The sequence below is a fragment of the Ctenocephalides felis genome, unplaced genomic scaffold (assembly GCF_003426905.1).
Source record: "Ctenocephalides felis isolate EL2017-DRISC unplaced genomic scaffold, ASM342690v1 CF-g0.4_SCAFFOLD_03572, whole genome shotgun sequence".
In the NCBI taxonomy this organism is placed as follows: domain Eukaryota; kingdom Metazoa; phylum Arthropoda; class Insecta; order Siphonaptera; family Pulicidae; genus Ctenocephalides; species Ctenocephalides felis.
The window spans coordinates 13,654,208-13,663,667 of NW_020539726.1; the positions used below are offsets into that span (position 1 = coordinate 13,654,208).

The following is a 9,460-nucleotide window of genomic DNA, read 5'->3' on the forward strand; positions in this document are numbered from 1 at the left end:
CAAAAAAATTTACAGAATAAATAACTGATTAAATTTGTGGGGGGGCAGGTCTAGCGGTTTCGATGATCTAATAATAAAATTTGAAAAAAAAATATTTGGCGGACAAAAGTGATCATAAGACATATGCACATTAAATTATCAGATATTTTAAAGATATTATAATAATAAGTATACATTTTGTTTACATTTATATGCGTTCTGTAACATTGTTTATCCGTTAGACTGCGACGTGGCGCTTACGCGCTTCTATATTTTATCCCTACGCAGCAGAAGCAGCGCGATTGCTTTAAAAAAAGTTCGAAAGTTCGTAAAACTTCAGGGATGGGGCGGCATTTTTGTCAGTGCACCGGGGCGCCAAATTTCTAAATCCGGCCCTGTATATATGAAATAAAATCCTCATTTTTCTCACGTAATATTTTTTGTAGATGAACTACGTAATATTTTTGTAATTATTTCGTAATATCGAATTACGTAATGTAGATTACATATTTCTTACACTAAAATTACGTAAGATTACGTAACTGGTTTAGTGGGTATACTCAATGCACTGAGTTAACAATTTTAAATACTTCATGCAGTATCAACTATACAAACATAAAAAGTATTTAAAATTTTTTTTAAAAAAATATTACAGTTGTGGGATTCGAACCCGATCAGTTTTGATTTTCTAATCTACTAACGCGAACAAAAATTGCGGTGACGCGCCAACCAACTCATCAGTTATACGACATGATTACGCATATCTTCGAACGGGCTGAACCTGCCTATACCAAAAACTAATCAGTACCTCTCCACATCAATGCGATTACAATATTTTTTGAATCATATTCTAATCGGCCGATTTGTTCTCTCAGAACCTGCCATTTTTTGCACTTTTTGCTCCGTATCTTCGAAACGGCTAGACCTTTCTCGCCAAAGCACGTCTCTTTATCAATACGAATCGAATGTTTTATGAATTATTCAAATCGGTTGATCGATGTTCTCAAAATCTTCGACGAAAATTTTTATCCGCTCACACACACACATACATCCATTTTTTCTAAGTTATGCCAAAATATTCAGAAACCTTTGAAACGTAAAGATATACAAAAAATTTCATTTTCGATTTTTTGCGATTACTATAACTTACCCTAAGGGAAGTCAAAATAAAAACCATTCGATGTATCTCGATGAGGACTAGCGGTTATAGGCTTTGCGCGACGATCGGCAAAGCCGATTTCTATGTAATTAGCAAAAAAAAAGTGTAAAATAATCGGAAAATTCAAAAACCGTTCGAAAGATATTGGTTGGGAATCGTACTGATTAGTGTTAGGTAAAGATCGACCGGAAGCCGTTTTCTTGTAATTAACAGTTAAAAAAATATTTGTTGTCGATTTCATGAAACTTTTTTTTGACGATAGATATATATCATCGAATCTATCTATCAAAATCAATCTGTCTTAAGTAAACGTAAGTTAACCAAAATTTTATAATTATAAAAATTCATCAAAGTTTGAAAAAATGTTTGTTAAAATTAGACATTTTACTTGGTATGGAAATAGAATATCTAGTCTTAATGAACATACTGAACCATTTTAAACCAACGGAAACGGGTTCAATTTGCTTTCAGAAAGACACATGTTTGATTTTCAATAACGCGTATTAAATCCACTCGGAATACTTATAAGTCACTCAAATTAATTAATTAATTTATTATTGTTTAAGTCGATTATTTACACATATCGGAAAGTTCTTGTAACGTGCTTTAAGCAAAATACCAATTGTCCAATTACAAATAGTTTATAACGAAGCTATTATTTAATCATAGTACATATAATATTAATATGAAAATTTTTTTGCATATTTCGAATTTTATTTTATTTACTGAAATATTAACTCCAAAACACTGTAGTTAAAATGTTATTGTGCTTAATGCCTTCATATTTCAAAAAAGCCGCCAAGTTAATAAAATTATCACTTATTTTAAATAGCATTGATTGCTAAACTGTTCATGGTGAATGAATTAATAGTAATATTACTAATATTTATTACAATTCATTTATTTAAACAATGTTTAAACTATTATCTCAAATAATATTTCGCATTCATGCCTCTGGCAATAATTTTAAGTTTGAACTTAATAGGTTTTAAAAGTTGGTTTATCTTTTCTTAGTTGCTCCATGAGATTTGCATTATATATATATATATATATTATATATATATATATATATAAATTATTTATAGATTTTTTAATTTATTAAAAAAATTTAAAAGGTTCTAGCAATATCATCTACATGTGAAACATAAAGAATAACCTCAGTATTTGGGATAGTACATTATATTATCCTTAACATACATAAATTATTTAAAATTATAACAATTGTGATAAAGAAATTACAATAAATGCAATAGAATACACTTTTAGTATTAACGTTATGTAAAGCATACTATTTGTATAGTCAGTGGATGAAGTAGACAACATGATTTCACAAAATGCGAACATAATAGATTTTTTATGACTTATTTTTCATTATATTAAATTAATGATATAACAACACATTAATTAGTATTAAATTTGTTTCAAATTTCTAATATCTTCTATCATTAAACACAATGATTAAATAACAATGCAAAAAAAAATTACTAATTAAAAAAACATTACAACCCTGTGTAAAAGTGCTTTTGTCAGTTATCAAATTTAATTTCCAGAATAACTAAAGTTGTTACTTAATAATTTTTATTTGATCTTTAAATAACTGTAAAATAATCATTTTAAAAAATCAGAAGTTGATCACATTAATAAGGACATTTAATGCATTACATCTATTATCAATAAAGCTATCAAAATCTCTCAACAAAAATTAAGAGAAACTTATCTCTACTCATTGCACCCCTAGTATAATAGTAATAACTATTATGTATTGTCTAGAGGAATAACTATTAATATTAAATAAATATATATTAAATTAACATTTATCACTCTAAATAGATCTGACTAAAACTGCAAATTACAGTTCAACTCTTTGGAATTCGTCAAATCAAAGTATTAATAATGATTTGATACAAATATTAAACGTTCTCTAAACAGTAAGTACAAAATTAAAAGAGTATAAGTTTTGATTGAATAACAATTGAAATATTTTTGTCAAAAATGTAAACAATTGACACTTGAAACTGGAACACTTTCGATTTATAATATATTACTACTAATATAAACTATATTTATCATATTTATCATAAGTAGTAAGGGATAAAAGAATATATTAAACCACTTTTAAAAATTGCTTACCTATTCATTTACTGTTTTTTGAGCAATTCTTTGCGTTCTGCAACATCGATCTTAGACAAATTGACACAGGCCACCACTCCATGTACAATAGATATAAAAGATTTAGTGATTGCAATTGGCGCACTTAAATAAGCAATGATTCTGAATAGAGATAACCCGGCAACTGTATGGAGAAAATAATATATTTTAATAATTATATGGTTATAAAGAATTGAAATATGGTTAAAAATAGAAAAAAATCCTATATTATTTTTGCATTTTTTTAAGACAAGTCTTGAATTATTTTCATCTTGATTAAAGCTTGATTCAAAGTCAGAAATTACACATTTTGGAGACAAATCTATAGGGCTTTATTGAAGTAAAACTTCTTTAGGCGCGGCTAGGGTGTAAATCTGTGAGAATGCAACGGAAATAACGTTACGCCTGAACTGCAAATCATTCGCTTTCGATGAAATCATTTCTATACGGGTCGATTGTGATTAGTCGTCATGTATGTACATAGAGATCTGTCGTTCTATGCGTACCGGCATCAACGTTGTATACTTAACTAATATAAGAATAATTTCTAATCTCTAATTTCGTTTAGTACACGGCACAAATGTTTAATTTATTTTATTATTTTCAAGGAACAGGGTAAAATATTCTTCTGATTCAGGCTTCTTTTATTAAATCAAGATTTGTACTACGATGTAACTTTAAAATGTTTATTTAACTGTGTTTAGGCATTGTTTAACATAATCCACTGTGTGAACAAATATTATAGAATTTATTAATCAGCAATTACTTCATTTCTCTAATGAATGTTCATTTCTAAATGCTAATTGCAATGACAAACTGATCATGTCATATTTGAAGTATGACTTTAATTACATTATTGTTTTTAAATATTATACATATTTTTAATGCTATTATGAATATATAATTTATAATTTATCATTATATAAATGTGTACAATGGATGACACTAATAAATGTGTGCATCACGAGTGTTACCATATCACTAATAAACATTATTCAAAATTGTTACATGATGTATTTATTTTTACTTAAATGCCATCTTGTACAGTAGCAAAAAAGTTTTACTTCAATAGTATGTGAACCTTACGTGGGCTCTATTTTTTTCTTCATTAATTCATTGATTCAAAATTGAGTATAATTTCATTCAAAGCAATTATTAGACTTATATGGTAAATAATGATAGTCCAAATCAGATTTCAGACACCAAATGAATTTTTAAGTATTAAGCATTTCAAGAATAATATTGCAAACTAAATACCAAAGAATTTTTTGATAAATTGATAAATATTTTTCTACTCACTTAAAGGTCCTTCAGTAAAATATAGCAAATACAATGCAGCATAAAAAGCCTCATTCCCTGCACACATTCCAAATAGAACTGGTTTAGAAGTATAATATAAATGCATTATAGGGTTCTCAGACATGTCAATGAATTTATGAGACACTTTTCCTTGTAGTAAAGACCTGAAGTGAATATTGATTACAATATAAACAGAATGATATATAAAAAATTATTTATCAGTTAAAATTCTTACGAATGTAAATATATCCAGTGGCAAGCTATATCAATGCAAATGGAAAGTTGGAACAAAAACATGTATTTTGGATAAAAGTAACTTAGAGTTACTAATAGACACATAGTTCCACATCGGTCAGTCAACTGATCCAAAATTGCTCCAAACTTAGTACCTGAATGATAAAGAACAAATGTTATAAATAAACTAACAATAAGGCAAAATTAAGATTGTCTTTAATATGTGCAAATGTAATAGTCTCATTAATAATATAAATTCATATTTAATGGCTAGTTTACTTTGATTAAAATATCGAGCAGCATGTCCATCAACTGCATCTAGTAATCCACTGATAATATAACACCCACAGGCAACTACATAGTTTGTGGGCATAAAATAAAAGGAAATAATAGCTAAAATCACTCGGCCATATCCTGAAACAAATTTAATTTTCAATTAATATCTATGTTATTATTTTGATTGTTTAATATATATTATATATTGAAGTACCAATTAAATTAGGCACAAAAAGAAATATATTTTCGGTATCCATGATTTTTCCTGGTACTCAAATTTGTCTCTGATGTTACTAATCAAATTAAAGATATTGATTTCTTAAATCTTCTATGAATTAATTTTTACTAATTTCTTCTAATAATGAGCCAGTATCTTCGAAATGATGCTCATAAGAATATAATTTTATACATATGTATCAAATTTCACTTAATATAAATCACAAAATGTCAATTTCTAGGGGGCAATCCAAGGGTGGTTCAAATCTTAAATTCTGAAACAAACATCTTCGTTTGATTATTTGATGTTTGAGTTGTCAGTTTTTTATTCTCATCGTAGATAAGATGCTAAAGATTAGACACTCCTTAAATTTGACATATCATTGACACCTAAAGCATACACATGTCGTGAGATGGCGCTTAATTTGAATTAAAATTTGAACTTGTTTCTCATTTGGCATCGTGCCTTCCCTTAAGGCATATTGGGGGAACTTTCCGTGCCGTAATTAAACATGGGAGAAATGCAAATAATCAATATTTGTTTTGAATAATTTCAAAAAGATTATTTATTATAAATACATTACGATATAAATTCATAAGTGCATTTTAAATTAGGCGACGAGCGTGTTCTACAAACAACTTTGTGTATGTTTATAAGAAATTTGTTCATTTTTTTTAATTTGATTTTTCTTGATGATTTAGAATTTATTTTAAATTTTTCTAGAAGTTTGAAATTTTTTAGAAAATTATCTTCGAAACGGCTAGACCTGCCATGCCTAAAAACTAATCAGCACGTCTCCTTTATGAATACGAATCGAATGTTTTTTAAATTATTCAAATCGATTATTCCATACTGTCGAAAATGTCGAGGACATTTATTTGAACCATTTTAAATTTTGAAATGAAAAATCTTATGATTTTTACGTACCAATTGGTACGGAATCCAAAAAAAATTACACAAAATGTATACACATTATTAAAATCTCTATAATAAATCTGATGATGTGTGTGTACATAAGTCGAATAAATATTTTGGACCGCTAAATGACATCTTTTTAACTTATTTTTATTGAGAATCCATAACCGCTGGACCTGCCGTCCCAAAAATATAAACAGTTCTTCATCTTGTCAATACAAGTAAAATGTTTTTTGAGTTAATAAAATCGGACGCTCCGTTCTCTTGAAAACTGAATTACCGTTTTTGGCACTTTTTGCCCCGTATCTTCGGAACGGCTAGACCTGACTTCGCCAAAACTAATCAGCACATCTCCTTATAAATACAATTCAAATGTTTTTTGAATTATTCAAATCGGTTAATCGGTGTTCCAGAAATCGTCGTTGAAAATTTGTATCCGCGCGCACACACACACACATACATCCATTTTTTCTAAGGTATGCTAATATATTCAGAAACCTTTGAAACGTAAAGATATATAAAAATTTTCATTTTCGATCATCTTGCGATTACCACCATGCGATTACTATAACTTACCCTACCTACCTATGGGAATAAGTTAATAAATTAACAATCATAGTTAACAATGTAGATATGCCGAAAAGTAGGTAATAACTAGTAAAGTTATTATATATGTATCTATTACATATAAGCCTAATTATTATATATATATGATTATATTATATAGCACTAATTACATGCCAATTGGAATCATTCGAGAAGTTGACCCTCAACAACTAGATTCTAATCAGATTTTACTTAATTCAAATAAACTCGTAACGGTCGAGCCATCAGATTTCTGATTCGCATCAAAATAAGTAATTGAAAAGCAATATTGTGCTTTAGGTCGCAGCACTTGCATTATTCTTCTGAGCACTGGGAGCGAATAAGTTTATTAATAGATTCACAATGTTTTAATCTTTGTTTTTGTCAAGAAACGCTATAAAGAAATTATTTATTATGCAATTCACAATTTTCATTGAAACAATATCTGGTTAAAACCTAAAAAAGCAGTAAACCACCAGTCAGTATCTTGATTACGCGTCAGTTCACAACAATGAGATAATAATCTTTATGGTAGTAGAACACATGTTTTTTGCTATATTTCTTTAACATGGTTTCCATTATATATTATTTAGGTACATATATTAATTTTCATTTATCAAACTAAACAAACTAATGCTTCCCATTCAGGTTTGCTCCTCTACTGACAAATATTAACAATCAATTACAATCAATCAATCTTTCAATCGAAGCTTCTAATTATTTTATACCCTTTAGTGATTGTAAATAATTAATAATGTAAATTTAATTTAAAAATATATTTCAAACATTTTCAAAATTACATTTTTTAATAATATGTAATATATTTAATACTACAGTAATTTATGTTTATAATGTTTACTTTATCGAGTCATCTGGTGAGCTTCTCCACTTTTTTATAATAAACTTTTATCACAATTACTAAACAAATAAATTTATATTGCACTTTTTGTGTTGGCTTATATTTGTCCATAAATAAGTTATCAGGATTATTTTAATTGAATCAATTGGTTTATGGTGAACCACACTTAATTCATGTTGCCTCATACTGTTGTGTACATATTGTGAGGTTTGTCCAATGTATTGGAAAGAACAGTCGTTGCAAGATTATTCTAAGTCAGTATTGAAATTTGATGGAGTAGGAGAATAAATGCTCATAAAAAATTTGTTGGAAGAGTATAAGGATGAACAAATTTTTTAACTGAACATTAAATCTCCTACTCCATCCAATTTCAATACTGACCTAGTATATTCTGTTTCTTGCAACGACTGTTCTTTCTAATGTACACAAAAGAATGAGGCAACATGAATTAAGTGTGATTCACCATAAATAAAAATTTTCAAAAGTATCCTGGTACAACACTCTTTCGAAAAAAGCCCACTCGTTTAACTTCACTCCTAAAATTTTGTAGATGTTCGGAAAAGAAACCCTTATCAATTTATTTAAAAAAATCCAGAAAATATCAATTAAAGAATATTCATGCGTGTGTACATATTCGGGTAGTTTTGAAAGTTTAAACAAATGTTTCCTAATATATGAATAATTTACGTAACCTCATCAACTTCTACAAACTCAGTATGAAATTTTAAATAGATGTTATTTTTATAAAAACATTATTATAAAAACAAATAATATTCCTTACAATAATAATCTATAACATTTTTATACAATGACATTGGTCAATACTTTAATATAAAATGATATAAATATAGTTAAACAATATAAAAAATATATAAACATTTAATTGTTTTAATATCAATAGTTTCATAGAAATATATTATTATAGAATATCACATTTTCAGCCGCTTCGTGCATAATGCAACAACATGGCTTTGACCTAGCTTTTCCGCTTCCCTCTGTATGCGACGGACGTCTACTATACGGTTGTGTTTCACAGCCAATAAATAAGCAGACTTTAGTTGCCGAATATTAATATAACAAGAAATCTGAAATAAGTGATATTATTTTTAAGATTACTCTGAATTTACTTAGATGATCTAATCATCTTCCCCAAGTAATAAAAGGAAGTTAGGAAAAATAATTTTGGCGAGCAGCCAAATAATGCGTTTTCGATAAGATTAAATTTAGATTGAATCTTCGCAATTAGTTGATGATAAAATTACAACTTGCAACAAATATCTGCAAATTATATATACAACGATTATAACGTATTGTTGTGAATGAAAAAATTGACAAATACAAAATTGCAAAGGCGAGTTAAAGTAGCTTCTCACATTAATAATTTCGAACTTTCATTTTCAATTTTATAAAAACTAGCAAAAATTATGAAAATGAACTTTTTGACTGCCTTTCGACCAGCATGAGTACTAATTGTCACTACGTTTTACAAGGAAAGTTGAACATTTTATACATGGCTTAAAAGCGAAAAAAATAGATAAAAAATATAAGAATTATATAAAATATAATTGTACAATAAAGTTTTTACTATTCATTGTAAAATCCAATTTTTATTGTGTCCTTATATAGAATTTGTTACTTTAAATCATATTTAAGTTATTTGGTATAAAACCACACCCCCAAACCCGGATTAGTATATTTACAAGTTGCCGTCCAGATTTTGTCATGAAAAACTATGGTCACCTTAGTTTATGGCGTACACATAAAAAAATTAAACAAAATTAGTAGGGTT

General features: G+C 27.7%; 1 protein-coding gene across 1 annotated transcript; it reads right to left on the bottom strand.

Annotated features, from left to right (window-relative positions):
* Window positions 1-3,276: 3,276 nt before the first annotated feature.
* LOC113388124 (CDP-diacylglycerol--inositol 3-phosphatidyltransferase-like) lies at window positions 3,277-5,352 on the bottom strand. Its single transcript, XM_026625527.1, has 5 exons — window positions 5,310-5,352; window positions 5,099-5,233; window positions 4,821-4,974; window positions 4,586-4,749; window positions 3,277-3,431 (listed from the first exon to the last, which is right to left on the bottom strand). The coding sequence occupies exons 1-5, from the start codon at window positions 5,350-5,352 to the stop codon at window positions 3,277-3,279; spliced, it is 651 nt and encodes a 216-aa protein (XP_026481312.1).
* Window positions 5,353-9,460: the final 4,108 nt, after the last annotated feature.